At 44.1% G+C, this 25,925-nt stretch overlaps 1 protein-coding gene across 3 annotated transcripts in view; it reads right to left on the bottom strand.

Moving 5' to 3' along the window:
* Positions 1 to 25,925, bottom strand: part of SIDT1 (SID1 transmembrane family member 1) — a 43,368-nt gene that overhangs the window by 2,978 nt on the left and 14,465 nt on the right. For 2 of the 3 annotated variants that reach the window (XM_081844998.1, XM_081844996.1), the window contains exons 5-24: positions 24,967 to 25,068; positions 23,646 to 23,729; positions 23,326 to 23,419; positions 22,339 to 22,410; positions 21,553 to 21,646; positions 20,792 to 20,835; positions 18,924 to 18,995; positions 17,704 to 17,849; positions 15,781 to 15,854; positions 15,214 to 15,280; positions 14,511 to 14,584; positions 14,187 to 14,310; positions 12,752 to 12,869; positions 11,329 to 11,465; positions 10,011 to 10,119; positions 8,733 to 8,747; positions 7,052 to 7,128; positions 4,669 to 4,715; positions 3,821 to 3,926; positions 2,048 to 2,158 (exon numbers count right to left, since the gene is read on the bottom strand). In XM_081844998.1, coding sequence (XP_081701124.1) covers positions 2,048 to 2,158; positions 3,821 to 3,926; positions 4,669 to 4,715; positions 7,052 to 7,128; positions 8,733 to 8,747; positions 10,011 to 10,119; positions 11,329 to 11,465; positions 12,752 to 12,869; positions 14,187 to 14,310; positions 14,511 to 14,584; positions 15,214 to 15,280; positions 15,781 to 15,854; positions 17,704 to 17,849; positions 18,924 to 18,995; positions 20,792 to 20,835; positions 21,553 to 21,646; positions 22,339 to 22,410; positions 23,326 to 23,419; positions 23,646 to 23,729; positions 24,967 to 25,068 — 1,767 coding nt within the window. The remainder of the gene's footprint in view (positions 1 to 2,047; positions 2,159 to 3,820; positions 3,927 to 4,668; positions 4,716 to 7,051; positions 7,129 to 8,732; positions 8,748 to 10,010; positions 10,120 to 11,328; positions 11,466 to 12,751; positions 12,870 to 14,186; positions 14,311 to 14,510; positions 14,585 to 15,213; positions 15,281 to 15,780; positions 15,855 to 17,703; positions 17,850 to 18,923; positions 18,996 to 20,791; positions 20,836 to 21,552; positions 21,647 to 22,338; positions 22,411 to 23,325; positions 23,420 to 23,645; positions 23,730 to 24,966; positions 25,069 to 25,925) is intronic. The other variant, XM_081844997.1, reaches the window with a different exon arrangement.

Genomic DNA, 25,925 nt, shown 5'->3' with positions numbered 1-25,925 from the left:
CTTTGGAAGAGGCCTTGTTACTAAATCTTCAGCAAACCATTGGCAGTATCGTATCCCTTGACTACTGGGGCTGACTAGGATACAGGCGACTCCCCATTTACACGTGGGTTATGTTCTTGCCCCCCTGCATGCAGAAGTGAAATAAGGAGGACCCCACGGCGCCTCCAGCTCGTGAGGAGACCTTCCCCGGAGCCTAAACAGGATAATAATAATAATAATAATAATAATAATAATAATAATAATAATAATAAATTTTATTTATATCCCGCCCTCCCCAGCCGAAGCCGGGCTCAGAGCGGCTAACAACAGTAAAATAAATACAACATTCTAAAATCATTTCATTATAAAATTAATTCAAATCAGATTAATGGCAACCATTAGGCTAGAGTTCTGTGAAGATTGCCAAAGGAGAGAGTCAGGCTGCGCCCTGGCCAAAGGCCTGGTGGAACAACTCTGTCTTGCAGGCCCTGCGGAAAGATGTCAAGTCCTGCAGGGCCCTGGTCTCTTGTGACAGAGCGTTCCACCAGACCGGAGCCACAGCCGAAAAAGCCCTGGCTCTGGTTGAGGCCAGCCTAACCTCCCTGTGGCCTGGGACCTTCAGGATGTTTTTGTTTGAAGACCGTAAGTTCCTATGTGGGGCATACCAGGAGAGGCGGTCCCGTAGGTCCTCTTTGGGCTCCGGGGAGCATCTCCTCACAAGCCAAGAAGCACACTGGGGCTTTTGGGCTAACAGCTGGTGCACAGCAACTGTAGCAGCAGCAGCTTTCCTGTGCACCAGCTGTTAGCCAAGAGGATGAAGAGCCTCAGCAAAGCCCTGCTGCACCTCCGACTCATCAGGCAGAGCTTTGTTGAGGCTCTTCAAGTCTTTCCCCCCACTTCCAGGTTTCTGGGGTCGTGTGGTTTTAATATGTGTTAATGGGGGGGGGGGAGCCTGTGCAACAGCTCTCATTGCTTGCAACACTATTATTCCTGTAGTGCTTGGGGAGAGGCGAAGTTGTAAGATTATCTCTTCCATGGATGTCCTGTGCATTTGGCTGCAAACCCCACTCATTCCTGCAATCCTGAATATTGGGTACATTCTATAAACTTTTTCACAGACCTCCCAAGAACATGAGGTGGACAACTATGCATAAATAAAGGGCAGGTTCTGCACAACTGGTCCTCATTAATATTTGGCGTGTCGCAGCATTTGAAACAACTCAGAAATAAAACGTTGCCCAGGAGCTTGAGGTGTAAGTCTGAAGACAGGGATTCAAATTGGAAGGCAGAGCAAATAAAGAGTTACAGCAACCAGGCTGCTCCCTCCAATACCTGCAGCTGTTTACTGCAGTAAGTCTTCAAGATTGCAAAGGCCATGCCAAGCAGACAGTCCTGGAAGGCCTTGCCCATCTAGCCTAATGCCTGGCAGCAGTTATTCAAGATCTCCCGCACAACTCTTGCCAAATTCTTTCCCCAATATCTTTAACAGAAGAACAGAACAGAATTTAACAGAAATTCCATGGATTGAACTTTAAGCATGTGGCTCATGTGCAGGTTTCTATTATTATAGGGCTGTGGGGGGTGGCTTTGGGCAGTTAAGATCATTTTGGAAATTCGTGAGCATTGCAAGCGTTGGAAAGCTTGGAGGAAATCAATTACAGTGGTGCCTTGCAAGACTAAATTAATCCGTTCCGCGAGTCTCTTCGTCTAGCGGTTTTTTCGTCTTGTGAAGCAAGCCCATTGACGGCTTAGCGGATTAGCGCTATTAGCGCTTTTAGCGGCTTTTAGCGGCTTAGCGGCTTAGCGGATAAGCAAATAAGCGGCTTAGCGGCTTAGAAAAGGGGGGGGGGAAACCCCGCAGGAACTCGCAGACATTTTCGTCTTGCGAAGCAAGCCCATAGGAAATTCGTTTTGCGAAGCGCCTCCAAAACGGAAAACCCTTTCGTCTAGCGGGTTTTCCGTCTTGCGAGGCGTTCATCTTGCGGGGCACCACTGTACACACTGTATTTCTAAATGCATGTATTTTGTGCCTGAAGCGCAAGAGAGGGCAACAAATGAGGAAACCTACCTCCCAGCTGCTAAGGTTTTGGAAGAAGAAATAAAGGGCTGCAGCCCAAACCACGGCTGTGGCCACGATGCAGAATAGAGGGATGAGCAGAAGCCTCTCTGAGCTGCGGAGCTGAAAAGGGAAAAACCTTAAAATAATCCCCTCAAATAAATGATATTTGAGCAGACACTTCCCAGGAGAACATTTAAGCCAAAGGGGTGCATCATAAAGACTTTGATCCCCACCCAGTGGCGTAGCATGGGGGGTGCAGGGGGGGCGGCCGCACCGGGCGCAACATCTGGGGGGGCGCGCTCGCACTCGCAGCTCTCTGCCCCTACCGGGTTAGGGGGCGCAAATTACTTGCCTTGCCCCGGGTGCTGACAACCCACACTACGCCACTGTCCCCACCCAAACAAATCGCTGCTGCTGCTTCTTTTTTGCCAGTCATTGATTTGAACCTAGAGTGATAGAAATGTGCCTCAATTTGCTGGAAGTTACTTTTCATACGGTGGTGTCCTTGGCAATGCCAGTTGCCAGATGGCCATGAGAACCCCACATTCTCCCATGGCTACGGGAGAGTTACCCTGGAGGAAGAACCAGCTGGAGGATGTCACCCAAGCGCAGTGCTATTCTAAGCGTTAGGAATAGTCTTCTGGAACCACAGAAAACTGGAATTCGTAGCAAGGGATTTACCTTTTCAACAGGAATCCAATAATCCCCATGACATCTACGGTGGAGCCTCAGAAAGTAAATCTATCACTAGAGTGGGCGTGCAGGAGGTAATTATAGCCCAGCAAAATGTTCAATCTAAAATTGCCTTCTTGCAAATACGTGCTATGACATAATATGGGAGATAGCACTTTGACACAAATTGACAGAATACAAAATACGGTAGCAAAAGGTGGCAAAACATGAAAAAATTAATTTAATGTGGTTATTGGTCAAAAATAACCCCAAAAAATCACACACACACCCCCAAATTCCCAGTCTTCTTGGAGAGGGTATTTGATACAGCTTTAGTTTTAGTATCTCTCTCTTTGGGGAATCTATCACACAGATTGGGGACTATGCTAGTTCATTGTGTGTTCAATGACATCCATTCATTTGTAAAGCGGAAACTCAATAAAACTTATTATCAAAAAGACGTGAGAAACAAGCCCTGCGTTGCTATAGTTTGGCACAAGACAGGTAGAACTGGTAAGTTCACACAATGCATCTTTCGGGCTCGCGTATGAAAGCTACCGTATTTTTCGCCCCATAGAACGCACCGCCCCATAGGACGCACCTAGATTTTTTGGGGGGGAAATAAAGAAAAAAAAATATTCCCCCCCCCCAGGCGCGGGGCTGGCGCGGGGGAAGCCCGAGCTTCCCCCGATCCCAGCCCCCAGAACAGGCTGCTGCCTGCAAGCCTTGCAAGCCCGGCGGGACCTCCTGCCGGGCGCGTGAGGCTTGCGGACATCTGCCCGAAGCCCAGGGCGCGCTCTGCTGCGCTCCCCAGGTTTCGGGCTGCAGGGCTGCTGTCCGCAAGCCTTGGGAGCCCGGCGGGACCTCCCGCTGGGCGCGTGAGGCTTGCGGATAGCTTCCTGAAGCCTGGAGAGCGAGAGGGGTTGGTGCGCACCGACGCCTCTTGCTCTCCAGGCTTCGGCAAAAGCCTGCATTCGCCCCATAAGACGCACTCACATTTCCCCCTCATTTTTGGAGGGGAAAAAGTGCGTCCTATAGGGCGAAAAATACGGTAGTTGTTAAAGTTCTCACAATAATGACAGAAAAGAGCTTCAGGTGATACTCCTTTACCTTCATGATGACGTAGAAAGCAAGATACAGCAGAAGATTGCAAATGAAGATGCCCAGCATGTAGGAGGCAAAGTCTTTCGGCCGATATACCAGTCCAAAAATGGCACTAAGAAAGGAAAGGGACAAGGATTATGTTATCCAAGGTGCAGCCCCCCCATAACTTGCCATCCTGATACATAGCTCATTTACCCACCACCCACACTGCACATACTAAAGAAGGATGCTGCCATCTTGCAGATCAAGCATATAAGAAGATACTTGCATAGAATTAAGGAGCAACTAGTACTTATTCTAATTGGGTCTCCCTTTACAGCATTGGGTCCTCCAGCCATGGGCCAGTTTGCAGGATCAGGCCCCTTCAAACGGCTGACGAGGGAACTTCACATGTCCTGTATTTTACAAACAATTCTCCCCAAAACTAAGGGGGGGGTTGAATGAAAAATGCATAAAATGGACATGAAATATATTTAAATAAAGTATGCAACATTTGCTTTTTTGGCTCTGGCCCTGCTCACCATTCAAAGCCCTAGAAGGCTGACCAGGTCTGAATCCAGTCCTCAGGCTAAAAGTGTGCCCCCCCCCCACCATGCATTTAAGGGAACTTAGGTTTCTTCGCTAACAATAATCAGAGTGATATTTGGGAAATGTATTAAATTTATCAGGGGCCGGGGCTGGAGAGAAGAAGAGAAAACAACTAGAGAACAAAATCTTTACATTATTTCTAACCTTCCTGCTTCAAAACTATATAAAAAACTTCAGATATGGGGGGGGGGGATTCTGGGGCCATGTAAGACCATTCTGATTGTATTCCCTGAAGATGCGAAACATCCACAAAACTCGCTACTTACAAGGACCAGTTTACTAGATTCCCAACAACAAGCAGGACCATTCTGTCCTAGAGGAAAGAAGCAAGAACCCTCATTAGCAAACCCAAAATGTGTGTCAAGTCACAGTTGCCATTGCAGCTGGAAACTCAGAGGCCCAAGGGACAATCCAAACACACTAAACCTTTTAAAACCTCGTCTGATAAAAATCAGACCCATTGGTTTCAAAGGGAGAGAGTTAAGTTCCATATTTTTTGCTCTATAAGACTCACTTTTTCCCTCCGAAAAAGGGGAAATGTCTGTGCGTCTTATGGAGTGAATGCAGGCTGCGCAGCTATCCCAGAAGCCAGAACAGCAAGAGGGATTGCTGCTTTCGCTGCGCAGCGATCCCTCTTGCTGTTCTGGCTTCTGAGATTCAGAATATTTTTTTTCTTGTTTTCCTCCTCCAAAAACTAGGTGCGTCTTGTGGTCTGGTGCGTCTTATAGAGCGAAAAATACGGTACATGCTTAACTTTGGGACAGAAAAATGCCTCACTTTGGGACGGATCATCCTTTTGATTCCAAAATATCTGCGAGGAAACTTTTAAAATGTTTTCAGGTAACTGTTGATGCTTTGCTACTAAGCATTTATAAAAAAATTGAATGTTCTGAATACTCCACATAATTATGAGGTTATGTGCCTGGTTCAAATGCAATGGAAAACGATAGTTTCTGACGAGTGAACAAGTCTGCAACCTTCCTCTTTTGTGGCCACAAAGAGGAAACCTGAAGCTTTCATTTCAAGGTTTTACACAAACGAATGAGGAGCGCCTCCTACACGTCTTGTCTGATCTTTCAGAAAGAGGGAGGCAAAGGGAGGGAGCAAGAGAAAGCCCATGTTATCCTGGTGTTTCAACCTGATGTTCCAAATAAAATGCTTTTGGAGGAAAAATATTTCTAAAGATAGTTTTCTATTTAAGTTACATGATAGTCCAAAGGCTATTCTTCAGGAAATAAGGATTTGTTTTAAGTTTTTCATGTGTGCTAAAACTCAGTCTAAGGTTTTTTTTTTTTTAATTGTTTAACCACATCAGTTAACAAACATGGATACATAGGCTATAATGTTATTGTTTTAGTTAAATAAATTGGTTAAATTGTTATTAAGGAAATGATTCTTTTTCTCATTCCAATAAAGTACAGCAGAAAAGTTGTCGAAATATAAAGTTAACTTATTAAACCTCACAATAATTTCATAATTATGTGTCTATGTATTTCTAATAGTATAGCCAAATCAGTAATTTTTGATGTAACTGTAAAAACTACTCTGAAAATTTATTATTCCAAAAAATGAAACCTTCCTCTGGTTGTAAATATTAAGATGATATCAGCAAGAATGAATCTTTCTGTAAAAAACGATTTAAATCAAGTCTTACTGACTAGTGATTTAAATCGATTTGATTTAAATCAAATCCACCCTGCTAAGAAGTAATCACTTTGCTAAAAAGACCCCCTAGGCGGGTTCATGGCTGAGGTGGCTTTTGAATCTCAGGCTTTCTGTCTCAAAGTTTGTGCTCTTAACCACTGCAATGCACCATTTCTCCTGAAAAAGTTAACTGGGAAGAACAACTTCTCTTGTTCCATTCATTCCCCACTCCAAAATTCTGATTTCCAGATGTTTTTGCTCCATGCCAGGTCAAGTGCTGACAACATAGACTTCCGCTCCACACTGATCTCACTGGTGTCAGTCTCTCTTGGAGTTTGGCTGCAAAGATCCTGCCAGGACCACTCTTGCTCTGTGTGTGGTGAGTGTCTGGTCCTCTTCCAGTTTATTCCCAGAGACCACCAAGGGGAGCAGAAAAGTAAGCACGGATTTGAAATTTCTAAGTTTATATAATAAGGATTAGGCATGATCCGTTTGGGGACGCGGGTGGCGCTGTGGGTTAAACCACAGAGCCTAGGACTTGCCGATCAGAAGGTTGGCGGTTCGAATCCCCGCAATGACGGGGTGAGCGCCCGTTGCTCGGTCCCTGCTCCTGCCAACCTAGCAGTTTGAAAGCACGTCAAGTGCAAGTAGATAAATAGGTACCGCTCTGGCGGGAAGGTAAATGGCGTTTCCGTGCGCTGCTCTGGTTCGCCAGAAGCAGCTTAGTCCTGCTGGCCACATGACCCGGAAGCTGTACACCGGCTCCCTCGGCCAGTAAAGCAAGATGAGCGCCACAACCCCAGAGTCGGCCACGACTGGACCTAACGGTCAGGGGTCCCTTTACCTTTACCTATGATCCGTTCAGAGTTGAGGACTTTCCTTTTGATAATAAAAGCAAGATAGCAATTTCTCTCTCGCCCTTGTTTGCATGCTCAGATGCAAAAGGGAATAAGCAGCTCTCCAAACCGGCCAGAGATGGCTAAAGAGAAGAAGGGAAATACGTACCGTGTACATTGGCCAGCTGCATTGCTGGATGCAATCTGTGTAGAGGACCATAACCGCACGCTGGAAAATCCCAAAGTCTGCCAGAGATTGAGAGCACAGGGGGTGAAAACCTAACAGAGCACAGCTCCTATGAAGGAGCTTCGTCTTATCTAAGGACACCGCGCACTCTGCCATGACGATGTACCCTGCCAGGCGCTGACGATTTCTGGCCAAATTCCATGCCAGTTTTGGTTGAGATCTCACCCAAAATTGCGAGATCTTGCACATTCAGCAAGATTGTGCCCCGAATAGACGCGTTCTTGCCAAAAATCTGGGCCGGTAGCGCTGTTGTTTAATAGAGGAGTACAGCGTCTTGCTGGCATTGCTTATTTTACCGAGTTTCCAACTTCTATGTGTTTCTGGTTTTATTGCTATTGATTGTGTTAAGGGTGCTGCATTCCTGCCCTCGGACCAGATCGTGAAGGGCAGGTTATAAAGTCCACAAAAACAAATAAAACATCCCAGCGCTGTAAGGCAGGAGTAGCTAACAAGGTGAGATCCAAATGTTGTTGGACTACAACTCCCATCAGCCTCAGTCAGCATGGCCAATGAATGATCTGGCATGATGGAAACTGTAGCTCAAGAACAACTGTGCCCTAAGGCTTGCAAATTTTCTTAGAATAATAATGTACAGTGGTACTTTGGTTCTCGAACTTAATCCATTCCAGGAGTCCGTTCAACTCCCAAAACAGTTTAGAAACCAAGGCACAGCTTCCGATTGGCTGCAGCAGCTTCCTACACTCAATTGGAAGCTGAAGAAGCCGCGTCGGATATTCGGCTTCTGAAAAACGTTCACAAACCGGAACACTCACTTCTGGTTTTGTGGCGTTCAGGAGCTGATTTGTTTGGGAGCCAAGCCGTTCAAGGATCAAGGTACCACTGTACAGTGGTACCTCAGGTTACATACGCTTCAGGTTACAGACTCCGCTAACCCAGAAATATTACCTTGGGTTAAGAACTTTGCTTCAGGATGAGAACTGAAATCGTGCTCTGGCAGTGCGGCGGCAGCAGGAGGCCCCATTAGCTAAAGTGGTACCTCAGGTTAAGAACAGTTTCAGGTTAAGAACGGACCTCCGGAATGAATTAAGTACGTAACCAGAGGTACCACTCTACTAATAATGTAATAGTGTTGTGAGCTGACTACTAGTTGGCCTAATGTGGTACAAGAAATTGTTTCCAACCTGTTCTGAATGGAGTTGCATTCCCTCACATAAATCAGGTCAGCAGTTTGGACCCTGCTTGATCCAGAATCATTTATTGATGGCCAGGGGGTGGAGGGGCACATCCTGTTTTGCCACTTGAGCTGAAATGGGAAGTGCCACACAGCCCTGCCGCTTAATCCGTTCCAGAAGTCTGTTCCAAAACCAAAGCATTCCAAAACCAAAAGTCTGGAACAGATTAAGTTTGAGAACCAAGGTACCATTGTACGTAATTCCATCCTTATTTCAGACATTGTGATATATTGTGATGTTTAGCTGGTGATATATCGCGATGTTGAAAATCAGGTATCGCCCAGCCCTAGCCCAAGCTATTGACCTTCCCCTAAAGTGTTAGAAGAATGAACATCCCTCCTATTCTGGTTGCCAAGGCTTCTGCATGCTCAGCCCAAAGGGAAAGAGGATTCACATCAATTGCTGGTTACCTGGATCAGAGACATCTGCAGCCCAGTGAAGGAGAAGAGAAAGGGGGAAAGATGCTAGTGAGAGGAGCGTAACGGCACAGCAAAGAAGGATAAATGTATGTGCTGCCGTTGGAAAGCCCCCCAGCCCCCCAAATGCCCACTAAAGCAGAAGCACTTACACAGACACACATCCCCCAACCAGCCTCCTCCCTGAGTAAAGGGCCACTGGCAGGAAGGTGAATAAGTCCTCGCAAGCAGCCCAGCACCAGCATGCAGTTAAGTACATTAGGCAGAGGCAAAGCCATCGATATTGGTCATAATATTGACATGGAAGCATGGGAACGATTGTGGAATATGGATATAAATTTACAGCAGAAAAGTTTATGAAAATGATATATCGGTGGTATCTAACACTGAGTAAATTGGCAAAAATGTATAAATCTAAATCAAATAAGTGTTGGAAATGTAAAGAGAAAGAAGGTTCTTTTTATCATATGTGGTGGTCTTGTAGTAAAGTTAAAGCTTACTGGGAAATGATATATATAATGAAATGAAAAGGATGTTTAAAATAACCTTTGTAAAAAACAAAAAACCACACCAGAAGCTTTCCTTTTGGGAATTATAGGGACAGAGCTACCTAAACTGTATAGAAACTTATTCATGTCTGCTACTACAGCAGCAAGAATGTTATTTGCCCCAAAATGGAAAGAAGCAGAAGTCCCAACAAAAGAAGAATGGATACAAAAACTTATGGAATATGCAGAAATGGTGAAACTTACCAGAAGAATAGAAATCAAGATAACAAACTTTTTATAAAAGAATGGAAATGGTTTATTGACTATTTACAGATAAATTGTAAACAGATAAGAACATTGGCAGGATTCTTGTAATAACCTGCAGTTTCATCAAAGTATATATTTAAAGAAGATGAGTAAATGAGAAAATTAAGTTAATTTGGATATGCAGGAGATATTAAAAATAAATTTAAGGAACCGCAGAAAGAGGGGGAAGGAAGTCAAGTTTTGAAATGTCAAAATGATTGTAAAATTAGTGAAATGTATAAACTTGAAAAGTATAAATATTTTTTTTTAAAAAAAGCAAGATTTCATAGGGAGTCAAGGTGAAACTCCCTTTATTTAATAGACCAGAAACAAACAGTATGAAGGGAATAAACACCACTCCTATTCTATCTCTGGGGCTACAATCCTAAAGGTAAAAGGCTGAGCAGTTCCATGGATTTACCTCCAGGTGAATATATTTAGGAGGCCTGAAGTGTCAATCACCTGCCATCAAACTTACCTATCTTGAAACGGCCCATGTAGTAGATCTGGGTGCTGAGTCCAAGTGAGGCCACAACATGGATGACTGAGAAGAGGATCCAAAACCACAAAGCATTTTTTCCAAAAACCTGATAGCAAACAAAAAAAGAATTATTGTGCGTTATGTCCAGTTACGAAAAAGGTCTCCTTCTCTGCAATGAGAGGTTATAGATGCTCTACAGACAGGTGGCATTTTCCAAACCTATCTATGTCTGGTCGTTAGAATGGTTTGAAGATGTAGATACTCAAATAACCCAGAGTACAGAAACAGCCATCCCATGTCCCGGGAGACCTTGCAACTTTTCCGGCATCTGCGACAAGCAGCCGAAGTACTGGGGAGAGACATGCACCAAGGGAGCACTGTTCCCAAAGCAGTTAGAGCAAAATAATGGGCTTTAATCAGAGCACTTCTTTTGTATAAAGGGCTGTGAGTGTTAGTGTTATGTACTGAAGTTCTCACCCTGGGCCAGCAGGGGGATACTGTAGATAGTTTCAGTGATTTCGCTTGGTGTTTCAGCTCAGTGATTCAGCTCAGCTCAGCTCAGCTCAGAGGGTGGCCGCATCTGGCTGTGCACTGATGTCTATCGATCCTACCTTCATCGCCAGTGTTAAGTTGTGGGTGAACATATCAGACGACACAGCGATTCTTCAAACAGCTCTTGCTTATTCAGAGGCCAGAACAGAACTGAACTGAAGGGTTCAGCCAGCCTGCTTATATAGAGGTCCAGTACAATGTAACTGTAACAACTTTCTGTAACTATCCAATCACTGAACGTCACTTTCGATCCCTTATTTGAATATGTGGACCTGAGTAAAAAAAAACCTATCTACAGTATCCCCCTGCTGGCCCAGGGTGAGAATTTAAGTACATAACACCCCTCCCCACCGAGATAAGGCGTTAGTTACAATCATAATGGTTTCCTTATATACAGTACTACACGTAATGGTTTAATTAAGCACAAAAGCATATCGGTTACATTTCACATACTTCCATTAGACCAACAGTGTTACATGTCCAACAACACAGTCCTTTAAATAAGTTGGGCGCTTGGAAACTCTTAACAGTTAGGATAGTATGGAAGGCGCTGTAGCGGTTGTTTTTCTAATACTTGGTTGCTGCAAAACCCGAGCCTAAAACCACGAGAATCCTGCAGAGGTTGAGAGTAAGGCTGCGCAGGCAATTTTGTTGCAGATGCTACAGCCTATTTGCCTTTGACCCCAATCTCAGAGCTCCCCCCCAAGTTTTGCTGATTTGGTCCCTCTCTCTGAAGGGCAGAGGGTGTCGAATACATGCTTACCACTCCGAGCACAGCAAGGCAAATGACCACTGCGAAGGATGCATAGGCCGAGTAGGCGCTGGCGTTGATGTCAGGGTGGCGGGTCTGGTAGAGCTTCAGCATGCACAGCCCTGCGATCATGTACATGAAGGAGGTGTCTGTCAAAGGAGGAGAAAAGGCAACAGATAGTTTCAATACATGGCCAAAATATATTTCTACATATATTTGGCAAGGGGGAAAAACGAGTATAAAATATTGATAGATGCAAAAGAAATATGAGATTTCCCCCTGCCGGATATGAAACTATACTATGAGGCATCCTGTCTTTGTTGGTTGAAGGAATGGATGACATTAGAGAAGTCACATATTCTAGATTTAGTAGGTCATGACAATATTTTTGGTTCGCACGCTTATTTATGGTATGAAAAGGTGAAAGTTCATAAAGGGATTTACAAATCATATAATTAGGAAGAATCTGTATAGAGTATGGGATAAATAAAAGAATTTATTAGAGGTTAAAAAAAACCACTTTGGTTCTTACCATTGGAAGCTATAGCAGTAAAAAAAAAAAAAAGAATATGATAGAAGGATGGACAACTTATAGAAATTTATTGAAACAAGAGGGAGGAGAGTGTGTATTAAAAGAATTTAAGGAATTATCAAGAAAATTAACAACGTAGATACAATATCATCATTTAATGAAGTACTTAAGAAAGATAGGATACGAGGGTTTGGGGAACAAATATCACAACTAGAGAGAGACCTGTTGGAGTGCTGTCTAGAATGTATAAAGTATTATTGAAATGGGAGACAAAGGATGAGCAAGTAAAATCCTCAATGATACACTGGGCAATAGATATTGATCATAATATAGACAAGGAAGCATGGAAACGATTGTGGAATATGGATATAAAATTTACAGCATGTTATGGTCTAAGAGAAAAGTTCCTATTTTTCTTCAAGGTAAGAGTTCTGGGCTCCCATGGGTGTGGCAAAAATTCGGAAAATTGTGACTGAAGGAGAGTCTTTGTTCCAGTGCCCCAAACAACACATTATCTAAAGAATGTGGCCACCGATTCCCCTGTCCCACTTCTTAAGTTCTCAAAGCAACATCTCTCCCAAGCTACTATAGTGTTCAGATCTATGTTCTCCCTAACTGAAAGAGGACCTCGAGCACACTGAAACCCAAAACATCCAGCCAGAGGCAGATTCAGGGGAGTGCAACCAGTTTGGTTGCCTTGGGGGCAAGGCTGGGGCTGCTGCAACTACGATATGTTATGGAGCGCCAAATTTTGGTGTCGCACGGGATGCCGCTGAAATTTGAGACCCCAAGATCCGCCACTGATTCAGCTATCCGAAACCAGTTCTTGGGGACTCTGTTCAAAACATCCATAGAAAAAAACAAACTTCTTAGCTCCTTGGCTAGAAGAAGCCACCCACTTACCAAACTGGAAATTAGAGTAGTTGGGGCAGACGTGATAGCAAGCGCTGAGGACACCTTCCATCATCAGAGCTATGCCCATGGCATAGAAGAGGCCAAAGTGCTTGGGAATCCCATATTCCTGAAATAGAGGGACCAAGAACAGTATCATACATTGGTAGTGTGCATATAAGCTTGGAAAGTGTCTTTCATTCAACACTGCAGACAAAAATCCATCTGTCTAACTAACAGGCACTGCAGTTTTGGCTGGATGTGACAACTGTGGTAGCAACTCTGTTTGAAAAATATCTTGCTCTTTTACACCAGACAACTTCACAAGAAGAAATGTAGTCTGCCATATGCATCCTTATTTGTGCTGCTGCTTAAAATGTTCAGCCAGATTAATGAATATTTACGCACTGCGGGTTGGGACCGATATATTGACAAAGATACATAATTGCAGTGTACAATTCAGCGGCAAGTTACTGTCTAATTAAGGCCATATGGTGGATGCAGATTGCCACTAAACACATAATATCTGCTTGAAAACTTATTGTATGACATGTAGCAGCCTCCGTAGGGTAGTAGCTATATGGTAAGCCCAACACTGCTATACTCTCACACCTAGTTGGAAAACCAAGGAAGCCCTGGAATGTCAATGGTAGGCTTACTGTGTGGCTGAAAACGTCAGATAATCACCCCTCCATGTGATTAGAGTCACCGCTAGGTATATCATCCAAAACCATTTTGAAGGCCTTATACTGTATACTGTATTGGTTTCATAATTTTTGACCAGGCAATATATTGCAAATCATGATGTCTGGAGTGTGCTATGCAAAGATCACAATGTGGGAGGAACTGTGAAGACAGCCAGTGCCTCTACATAGTTCCACCCTTATTTCAGACATTGTGATATATCAGTATACTATGATGTTGAGTTGGTGATATGCTGCAATGTTGAAAACCAGATGTTGCCCAGTCCTGGTCACCCCATGGCAACGCCCTCCCACCAGATGTCAAAGAGAACAACAACTACCAGACTTTTAGAAGAAGAAGAAGAGTTTGGATTTGATATCCCGCCTTTTACTCCCTTTAAGGAGTCTCAAAGCGGCTAACAATCTCCTTTCCCTTCCTCCCCCACAACAAACCCTCTGTGAGGTGAGTGGGGCTGAGAGACTTCAGAGAAGTGTGACTGGCCCAAGAGCAGCTACATGTGGAGGAGCGGAGACGCGAACCCGGTTCCCCAGATTACGAGACTACCGCTCTTAACCACTACACCACACTGGCTCTCCGACAACATCTGAAGGCAGCCCTGTTTAGGGAAGCTTTTAATGTTTGATGCTTTACTGTATTTTAATATTGTGTTGGAAGCCACACAGAGTGGCTGGGGAAACCCAGCCAGATGGACGGGGTATAAATAATATATTATTATTATTATTATTATTATTATTATTAGTACCGTTGTGTAGGCGTCTTTGGCTTCCAGGGAGCGTCTGTGGAGGATGTCTCTGCGCAACACAATCAGGAGGAAGAGGAAGCCCAGCAGCAAGTGTCCCACATTGCTGAGGATGTTGTTAAAAGCACTGCAAAGAAGGAAATCTTATTAAATATTATTTTTGTAAACGTTACCAGCCAAACCAGAAGTTCAAAAATGTAGAAACTTCTCCTGTACAGAATAGTCCGTTTACAAACAGGAATAGATCACTCTCTACTTCCTGATTGTAAAGGAAGGAGAGAGAAAACGTAAACCCAAGAAGTGGCCCTGTGAGTCACCCACACCCACCTCAGGACGCCCAGTGGATGAGCGCACAGGAAATTATAATAGCAGATGTCCTGGTTTCCAGTCACATTCACCACCTAGGAAGAGTAGTAGAGAAGGCGTCACTTGCAGTCTGAATGCACCATCCCAAAGATGATGAGCAAATGGAAAGGGAGGCAAAACAGCCTAAGAATGAAAAGCAGGACTGAAGACATGGCCTTCAAACCTCCTGCACAACCCGGCTACATTTCACTGTGGACACTGTAGCCTTCCTGACCTCAACATCTTAATGGTTTGAGAATGATGGTGCACCTGTAAGGGGATTGGCTGTGAGGACTAAGGACCAACCTCAGCCGACCTGAGATTTGGAGAAAAGGTGGAGTTGTCTAAACAAGGGTCCCTACACCTTTAAAAAACAAGAGGGGATCTGGAGACCTAATTTAAATGTCATCCTCTCTGTCATTGGTTCTCTGGTATCCTCTCTATCAAAGGGGTAGCCAATTAGCCGTGACTTACAGCAGAAATTAAACAATAGTCAAGGAGCACTTCAGAGACTAGGAAATGTATTATCCCATAACCTTTCATGGATTACCAAAAATTATAAGTCTGATGAAGAGGATTTTAGCCCCCAAAATCTTTTACCTTAGTAAATTTATCAAGTCATCAAGATGTTAGCACCAAGATGAGTTTTTGGTCCTAAGATGTGGAGTGAAGGCAGAAAACTCACCGTCTGGTACGTGATCACCAGCTGGATCACAGGCAGGGCATAGAAGACTGCTATTGTGATGATGTTCCTTGAGGATCAAGAGACCGTAGGAAGAGAATAAATGGGCATAAGAAGATGCACACACATTTCCACCGAGTTTTAACCAACGGCATGTATTTTATCAGCTAAGAAAGGCAAATGGACCCTACAATTTGCCTGTACTGTAAATCCCATTATTTCCACACCGCCATACCAATCCTCCAATTTCAAGACTTCCTACTTCTTGACTGCTCATTTAAAACTTGAAGCTGGATCTTAGTGTCTTGAAATTTCTCATACAGCAATTTCTGTGTTGAGCAACAGCCAGGTTTTATAGGGTATAGAACTTTCCCTTCCACTCCTAGATGACCACCATTCCACCTCCCTCTTCAGCTTCTCTACACATGCCCAAAATATCTTCTTGACGGAGGATGTCACTAATGCTGGATTTAGGCAGGCAGCTCTTATTATACCAAGAAAACCTTGGGTCATCTGCATGGCCCTAAAATTAAGATATAGAAGGCTGAGCTTTGGCTATCAGCCACGTACCAGAAATAAATGTTATATTTTTTGCTGACAATTCTCCGATCCTTCCTGGATAAATCGGACAGATATAGCAGTCTCTAAAAAGAGAGAGAGAACAACTTTTTAAAAAAATAATATTCTGTGACAGTTTATTTAAAGGCATGCCATCTAGCAAAAGGCCTAGGACAGGACAGCTGCGCCAAAAACTTTTAAGAAGGAACTCAGGTAAGAATAGATGAATCACCATAGTGCCACCTTGAGCTGCTTTAGTTTTTGTTTGTTTGCTTCTGCAAAACCGGTTCCAGGTAATGTCTTTGTGTAGGTGGGTTTCTAAGGGGAAACACTTTAAAAATTGCCGATTTCTTACAAAAGAAAAAAAATAGTGACATTGTGGGAGCAGCCATCTTTTGTTCTGGAAAGGATTCCACAACATGATGTACAGTCACTTCCTGGGAGCATTTTCCAAAGAGATATTATACCATGTGGCCATGGAGCTGTTCTGAGCACCTTAAAATGTTAAACATGTTAAAAAGGCAAAAGTACTGCACGGATCTGTGTGTGGTTTGATCAATGGATTAGATGGGTTAATCGGCAGATCAATGTTCTGATCTGCGCATAGGCCAGGGATGCATGTGAACTGCGAGAGTTCGCTCCAAAATGCAGAATGCACTGGAACCCTCCTCATCCCTATTCTCAGGATAATCACATGAAGAAAAACCTCCTCCCTTAAGGGCAGCACACACATAATTTACCTGTGCATGTCCTGCACATCTCAGAAAGGCATGTGCGTTCATGCACTGAGACCATGAAAAAGAACAGGAAGACAGGCACACAGGGAGCAAGAAAGAAGAAGAGAAGAGTTTGGATTTGATATCCCGCCTTTTAATCCCTTTAAGGAGTCTCAAAGCGGCTAACATTCTCCTTTCCCTTCCTCCCCCACAACAAACACTCTGTGAGGTGAGTGGGGCTGAGAGACTTCAGAGAAGTGTGACTGGCCCAAGGTCACCCAGCAGCTGCAGGTGGAGGAGCGGGGAAGCGAACCCGGTTCCCCAGATTATGAGTCCACCGCTCTTAACCACTACACCACACTGGTGTGAAGGCAGAAATGGCGAACCCTTAGCTCTCCAGATGTTGTTGGACTCCCAACGTCCACCCGCATGGCCAATGATAAGGGACAATAGGAGTCCAACAACTGCTGGAGAGCCACAAGTCCCCCATCCTGGTACAACGGGGTTCCTCCCCAAATGCTCCCTAAATAAGGACCCAGCCATGTGCACATCAGAGTCTTCTGCACTGCTGCTCTCGCTTTGGTTATGGCACCAGCACTCACCAGATCAAGAGTAGCATGAAAGAGAATACTGCACAGCTTCTGACACCAGCTGCCTGCCCTGCACAAAGTGAGTGTGTGCCTGGGGTCCGCTTGCCACTTGCCTCTCACCCCACAGTCAAAGAGATAAATGGTACCCTCCATCTAGAGCTGTGGCCAGAATTGGCTACCTGTGGTCAAAACCACACAGGGTTCATATCTTTTATTTGCTGGGTTGTTGTTTTTACAACAGCTGGGTTCTTTAAATGCTCTACAGTAAAATGCAGCAACATGGACTGCAAGAGCCCCTGTCATTTGAAGTGTGGAGGGTGGCTATGAGATGTAGGTGAACCTTCTTGACTATGGTATCGGAACCATGGAACTGCCTGTTCCAGATGAGGTCATGTGGCCCCCTGCTTACCAGTGGCAGGTGGAAGCCTTTTCATCTCAAATAACCCTTGATTTTTCGCTAGAGTCCCTGTCTTTCCTTCCTCGCCTTCCTTGTTTTTATTTCATGAATGGTAACTTATGGGTTTTTATTGCTTCCCAGATAAATTATAATGCCAGATGGGATGCGTGTGTTTTTGTGTGTGACACCTAGAAGGAGAAGTTCCTTACATAAATGATCCTGCATGAAATACCTTTGTGCGAATGACGTTCTTGTCGCTTTCAATTTCAGGCATGGTGTCAAAGTCGCTTTCCTCTTCCACTGAGCTGTCTGTGTCAGAGCCACGGCGAGGCCTGTGCTCCAGAGACAGCTGCTGGCCCCCACTGGAGCTTGACTCATCTGGGAAGAAGACAGGAATGTTTAAAGTATGAGATGCCTCTCTCAGGAGTATCAACCTCTTGGCTTAATGCACTGCCAAATAATAATAATAATAATAATAATAATAATAATAATAATAATAATAATAATAATGGCATGTATTATTGGAACAAGACTAAGTGGACGAGCAAGACCTCCTCATGATGAGGAAAAACATCAAGCTACAGAGGAAGTTGTCCAAACTTGTATAACTGATGTTCCTTTTCTTATATTTCACAACACAGATGCACTGTATTGCAAGCATTTAACTCATAATAATAATTGCAGAATGAGGTGTTCTGCTCTTTCGTTGCTTATCAGTACCAGCTGTTTTCTTGGGTGTCTGCATCTCACCTCACATCCTATTTCAACAAGTAATAATAATCATAATAATAATAATTTGTTATTATTTATACCCCATCCATCTAGCTGGGTTTCCCCAGCCACTCTGGGTGGCTCCCAACAGAATATTAAAACATGATAAAACATCAATCATTAAAAGCTTCGCCTATAGAGGGTTGCCTTCAGATGTCTTCTAAATGTCAGGTAGTTGTTTTTCTCTTTGACACCTGATGGGAGGGCGTTCCACAGGGTGGGTGCCACTACCGAGAAGGCCCTCGGCCTGATTCCCTGTAACTTCACTTCTCACAGTGAGGGAACCGCTAGAAGGCCCCCGGAGCTGGACCTCAGTGTCCGGGCTGAACGATGGGGGTGGAGACGCTCCTTCAGATATACTGGACTGAGGCCATTTAGGGCTTTAAAGGTCAGCACCAACACTTTGAATTGTGCTCAGAAATGTACTGGGAGCCAATGAGGTCTTTCAGGAGCAGTGTTCTGTGGTCTTGGTGGCCACTCCCAGTCACCAGTCTAGCTGCCGCATTCTGGATTAATTGTAGTTTCTGAGTCACTTTCAAAGGTAGCCCCAAAAGTACTCTCATTGTTCCACATCTTGCCATCACATACTTTAACTAACTGTTCTAATGTAACTTTACTACCAGCTTTATAAGCCACAGAGATATATCTAGCGGTGCCTTTGCAATTCCAGAGTTACTTTACCAATAGCTCCATAGCTGCTTCCCTCCGGAGTGCTGGCAGTGATCGGGTGAGAGGAGGCCACAGTCCCAGACCCTGCAATGGGAACAAACATGTGAATAGCCTTCATCAGACTTGTCAAAAGTCCCCACAGACTTGGCAGGGAATCTCCTCCTTGGAATGGAGAGCAGGGGCTTCCTATTCTATGGGCCTCTGGCACTAATGGGAAGGAGCTTGAGGAACGGAGGTTGCTCATGGAAGAGGTGAAGAATAGTGTGCTTGTTAGCACATTTGCTTCTGTCTGAAGCCACAGGGAGCCACCACGGGAACCAAAGAATGCTAACACATCCCCCAACTTTCATCCCCAGCCCACCCCAGCCCCCAAGACAGGGCTTGCCCAATGCATTTTGGCACCTGAGGCGGTACCCTCCCCCCGCTAGGGAAAAAGGGGTGAGGGAAGAAATATCAACATTGGGATTTGCTCCCCCTGTGGATTCTCCCACTGCTTGTGATAGCCGCCTCCCCTTGCCTCATGGGTGGGCCGGCACTGCCCCACTCACAGTGCTTTTTCCCCCTAAAAAAATGTTTAGGGGCACTGTCACTTTCCTACTCATGTTGAAATACTGCCCTTCAATGAGGCCAAACTTAGATTCACAAAATGTTTAGGGGTCTGCGCCCCCCCCTCCCAGGAAAAAGCACTGCCCACTCGCACCTCAGTGTTGTACATGTGGATATACCTGGTATGTCACTGCATAAATTATCAGTTCTGGGTAAGAATGCTTTACGAGAGCAGTTGAGACATCAAACAGGAGACATTTGCAGGAGGCTCGTTTCAAATAAGTCTCCAGCAAACTGGCAGAATGTACAACCAGTGTTTGCTTAACAAGGTGTGATGAAGCAAAACTGGTTTCTGCAGCCCATCTTCCTCAATGTAAGCGATGGGAGGAACCCAAAGAATGGAACAATCAGAGGGTGAGGTTACAAAAGGAAAAAGGTCAACAAAGCCCAGCTGGATTGCACAGGAAAGGGGAACAGGTGGCCTATAGCGTTTAGTAATGCATGCCATTCGCAAAGTGAGCAGTGAACCATTATAGAAGGAATAGAGGACTTATTGGCCTTCCAGATGCTAATGGACTCCAACTACCATTTACTGCAGCAAGCATGGCCCTTGGGCAGGGACGGGGAGAGTTATTTCAAAAGCTGAAAGGCTATGAATGCCTTGTTTTGATTTCTGTTGTAGGTCAGTACGTATTGGGATTCCCTTTACTTCCCATCTTCAGTTGAGACTGACAACGCTGAAGCTTATGTAGCCAAAAAGGAATGGTGAATACTGGAAAAAGAGGGTGGAGGAAGACATACACAGTTCCAAAAATTATAGTGAGAAATACTTCATTGTCTGGACAAGGTAACTTCTTGGTTCACACACACACACACAAAAACTATTTTTAAATGTCCCCAGGGACAAATAAATCCATCAAGAAATCCAAGGTTTTAATATGGTAGAGATTAGCAGCACTCCTAAAAACAAGACAAAAAACCAACAGGTAACACTAAAAAGTCCCTGCTCTTTATTAGTTCTTATTTAGGGTAAACCATTTTTACAAAGAACTTTGCTCATGCAAATGCAGTTTAAATTGTATGTCGGAAGGGTGAGAGTGTGATGGGCCTTCAGTTCACAGGTCAGTCTCTGAATGGTTTACAACACCCCTGCAGTGTTGCCCATGGCTATTATTTCTTATTTCCTCACTGTGTGTGTATGTGTGTGTGTGTGTGTGTGTGTGTGTGTGTGTGTGTGTTAGATAGCACTCCTGCAGTGGGCAGGAGGTTGGATCCAGTAACCCATGAAGTGCCTTCCAGGTCTGTGATTTAAGAACAGTATACTAGAAGGTTACCATCATCAGGACTGTGTCCGGCAATTGAAGGCTTCCTATGGTTCCTGAAATCAAACACAAACATAGCTAATTATCCATCAAGCTACGAAGCTATTCCCCTCATCTGTGAGATGACCAGTGCCATCGTCCACATATGCTTTACAAAGCAGAGAAATTTGATTCTAGATACCGTGTGAACCAAAGTCCTGGTGGATTATTTCCTGGTTTTTTTAACATCACATGGGTTAACCAAAAGAAAATGCTCTCATGTAGGAGGCACTGGAGAAGCAGAAGCAGGACGCTGGAATATCTATTTGTAAAGGCCCATCTTCCTTCATGCACAGAATTTTCTTCCTACACTACAAACCAGGGGCAATCACTTCATCTAGAAACCATGGTAAAATGGAAAGGATATGAGCCATTTGGGTGCAAAACAAATCCTTTTTCCAGGAAGAGGAATGAAGCATGGACAAAAGTGTGGAGAGAATTTTTTTTTGGGGGGGGGGCGCTTTCTCTTTTGTGCAGGGAGGAATTATGGGAAAAATCAAGAAGCTCCATAGGTGGAAGGTCACATGCAAAGATGACGTTGCAGTCAAAGAGGAAGTGGCAAAAAGGAAAGAGAGTACAAAGAGTGCCAAGCTAATTTATACCAGTCTTTAAAGGGAGGGCAACTTCTTTGGCCACTCTTCTCCTGACTTCCTGCAGGGTCAGGCATGTCAGTAAATGGAAAATGAGGCAGCTGGCTTGCCCTCCACGCAGCCACTGCTGAATGCTTCACCCACCTGACGTAGTGCACAAATGCAACCACCAGTGCGCCCAGATAGAATGAGAAGAAACTCAGAAAGCTGAAAAGGATGGCGTTCACATAAACAGAACCTAGGGGAAGGGAAAAGGATCTGCCATCAGCATATGAAGAGGAGGAACCCATAAGTCCATCCCTCTGCCGTTAGGCTGCTCTTGCTCCTCAAACGGTAGCACAAATGTTTTCACTCTCTCCAAAGCCTTGCTGCAGCAGACCAGGGGTGCCACGTTCTATTTTGAGGTGAACTGGGAAAATGTTGCCCCTAGCTGTTGCCCTGCCCCCTTGCTGCCTCCCCACCACTCCAACCTGGGCGGCGGCAGCGACTTCTGGTGAGATCTTGCGAGATTTCACTGAAGTCCCCCAAGATTTCATTGAGAGCTCCTTGAAAGTGGAACAGTTCTGTGAAAACCACAGAACTAATTTTTAAAAGATCCTATTATTATTATTATTTGTACTAATTTTTAAAAGATCCTATTATTATTATTATTATTATTATTATTATTATTATTATTTTGAATTTATACACCGCCCTATACCTGCAGGTCTCAGGATGTTCACAGAACAAAATCAAAATATAAAACCACAAAATATGAAACTGAAATAAAAACACCAACCCAATACCCCCCCAAAACCCCACATTTTAAAAAGGCATGGGATGCATTAGCACTTTCTAGACTCCTCCTGTCTACAGGGACATTGTTCCCAAATAGTTTTCTTCTCTTTCTGAGGCTCATCATGAGAAGAAGTTAACATTATAGCCAGATACCTTTAATGGAGGGCACAACTGTCACTTCAAGACTCTTCATCCGCTGCAGGTTCCAAGTGTAGTTAGCCTTTCCTAGAGGAAGAAGATTGCAGGGTGGGAATTTCTTGTGGCCTTGGTCATGCAGCAGCAGTTTAGGCTATTCTGGGCAGAACACGTTGGGGTGCTGTATAACCCCTCACTCACTTGGGGACCTCTCCAAGATGCAGCACAGGAAATGTTGTACAGTACTCTGGTATTTTTGAATGAAACTGCTTTCATCATTTTTCAAGAAAAGCAGGAAATGAATGAATGAATGAAATCAACAAATGCTAGATCAATTACAAGAACCCGTGTCATTTCAAAGAATGAATTTATTCAATGTGCACTTAAGACTTTTTGGAAAATTTTAACTACCCCCCCCCCCAATTACTAAAAGTACTCTCAACTTTTTTCATATGCAAAATTCAAGCAACTACTGTTGATTGGTGCTATGCTGATTTTTTTTTTGTTAGATTTGAGTTTTGCTGTGAAATTTGTCATTTTGGGAGGTCTGAAAATGCACATTAAACCCTTGACTTTCCACCCTTTAATTTATCTGTCTATCGATCTATCGATCTATGCGTTTAACTGTGTGCAGCTATTGTTCCCATAATCCACTACTGCTTAGGGAACAAAACTGACAGAACACACTGAAGAGGCAACTGGGCAATATTCCTTTGAACTTTGATACATATCAAAGGCAGGATCACTTTCAATGTCAAGAGATGATATCATCTCTTGATAAGAACTCTTGTCAGATATTATTTATAGGGTTCGTAAGTTGATGCCCAACCTGGTAAGCTCCTTCCTTCTTTTCACAGCTGCTTGCTGGGCTTCTCTAGGATCCAACGACATTTAGACAACTGATGAAATTTCACGCGGACATTGCCATTGCAGTCTAAGTGTGTCCAAGATGGTGCCTTATGAATAGGCTGCTTTCCCCAACCATATGGGTTCCAGTCCTCTTACCTCGAATGGAGGAAGGTATCGATCCCCCGCAGGCATAGTCCTCAGGCTTTATGACAAATACAACAAAGAACTGCATGCTTGGGAAGTCCTTTTTCTGCATAAGACAAGAAGCAAAAATATTTAGGACAGTCTTTCAACAAATGAGAGGATCTCTGTAGTTCTGTAGAAACTTGGAGAGGGTCACAGAACCTTTCTCCATCTATTGTACATCCCTGTCTTAAGCTCAACATTTTTTGAACCTAGAGCTGCCTGTGGCTAGAATAATAAAGTGAAAAGGGGGAAACAGGGAAATGGCTTAATGGATAGAATAAGCAACTCACCTGCACGGTGATGGCTGCCTGTTTGGTCATGGATTGGTAAACGCCATTAAATTCCACATTGTGGTCCAAATCATAAACTGGACACTGCAACAGAGAGACATTGCTTGTTAAAGAGTTGTCTTCGGTTCTCTCTTAAAGTTATCTTGCACAAATCTTTTCCTGAACTGCAATTTTGCACTGTACAATATACACCATATATTTTTCTCAATATTGAGGGCAGATGCCGTTTAATGTGGCAGCCTCCAGTCTCTACCAGTGTCTCCTATTACTTTGTGAAAAAGCTCAGTATCCCCTCAAAAACCCACAATGCACATGGGATTGTTTGCCCTTTATTTTCAGTTCCTATTTGTACTGTCTTGACCTGTCCTGAATTGATTACTCCCCTTAAACATGACTGCTTTTCATCGAAAGCCAACTTCTGTATTTTAAAACATTACATGTTAATTCCAGCTGACCAAGAACAACCGACTTTCACGAGTCTGGAAGAAACTGGGTGCAGCTCACAAACAGAGTGGTAGCTTGGGGAGGGGCTACTATTTCTTTTGTATAATATTTTTTTTATTTGGTTTTACAGATATTAATTTATAACAATCCAAATTACATATCCATATTTAGAGTTTCCTCCAAATCTCTGGACTTCCCACCTTCCCTTCCATGGGTCCTATTGTACACCTTCTTAACTGCGTATTTTTCCACAATCCATATTTTGTATCTTTCCATCTTATCCATAATATTTGTGTTAGTAAGATCCTACTAGTGTTTTCATCTGTTTACAGTGATCTCCTCAATAAATTATAAATTTTCCCCATTCTTTATTGAAGTTTAGGTCTTCCAGTCAGTTTTGCCATTTCAGCATGGTCCAATAGCTTGATTTGCCATTCCTCTCTGGTAGGAACTTCATCTTCTTTCCATCTCTGGGCAAATAGCATCCCTGCGGCTGTTGCTGCATACATATGTGACAATAGCCAATTCTTTTACCCCGGGTGAAGCCCGGGTGAAGGCTCCCAGCCTGTGTGTGTATGTACGCAAATGTACATGGAGGGGTGCCAAACTGGGTCTTTGACCCGGGTGAAATAAAGCCTAGTTTTGCCCCTGTCACAAGCCATTCCCCTGACCAGTGACCACAAACACACCTAAGCATATTCTCACCATTTGGCATGAGACCTCAGTTCAAAACATTTAGATCTTAAAAGCCCACAGAAAGCTCCCAGTACCTGAGACATAGTTATTGATGCGCAATGCTAAGCATTGGAAAGCCACACCAAAATGTTCTATCAGGCTATTATAGCCCTTCTGTATGACCCAGCCTCCTGGAGCTTACCACAATATCCTGGATGGAGACTACGGAGCATGGGTAGACTGTCTCAGAAGTCACTCTGACTATGACAGAATCCACATCTGGAGGGAACTTGTACAGAAAATACTATGGAAAGAAGGAAAGGATTTTAAGGTTCTTTCTTGTCATGTGCTAAAAACATCCTTATGAGAAAAGCCATGCCCACTGGAGAGCCCAAATTCACAGGAGAATTAAAGGGAGTATGACCTGTTTGCCCGCATTGGGTGCCAAGCTGAGAGGGCACCTCAGGGGACACGGCAACAATGAGAAGCAACAGAAGGCGAGAGGTGGAGGGGCACCAAATTTGGGCTTTGTACAGGGCACCACTGAAATTTTAAAGCCCAAAGTCCACTACAGCCAACTTAAGCAAGTCCCTCGTCGTAGAGCATTGGTCTGAAGGCACATGGCATAGTGTGCTGAAGGTAAGCAAGTCTGAACCTCCTCAGTGCCCAGAAGGAGTTCCGACATAGAGGAAAGGTTGAATTTCACAAGAAATAAATACTGAGATCTATCATGGCTTGGAGAAGATAGAAAACAGCCTTGTACCCGATTTCCACTTTCCCTCCCTCCATCTCATTAGGGCACACCGTTGTTGTCATGACACACAAATTGAACCTCCCCCTTACCAACTGTTGCACAAGGCTCAGTTTAAATGACAGCTGAGTGGCATGGGCATTGCCACTGTGAGCCATGCCCACCAGCCGTTGTCCAGTCAGCATCCATCACAGGCAAGGGTCAGACCCATGTGGCTGGAGACTTAAATGTGACTGTAGCAATTCAAGAGTGACCACAGTGGTGGCAACTTTCACTTTGCCAAGCTGTGGTTGGGGTCAGCCCCAGTTAAGCAGTATGAAGAGTACGAAGTGGTGGAGCAAGCTGTTTATTTCCTCGCTATTGACTGTAAAACCTCAGAGCGGTTACATGGTGGCAAACATAGATTAAAC

Source organism: Podarcis erhardii, assembly GCF_964252035.2.
Source record: "Podarcis erhardii genome assembly, chromosome: 17".
Classification (NCBI taxonomy): Eukaryota; Metazoa; Chordata; class Lepidosauria; order Squamata; family Lacertidae; genus Podarcis; species Podarcis erhardii.
Note: the sequence above shows the minus strand (reverse complement) of the source record. Positions and strands in the feature narration are given on the sequence as shown.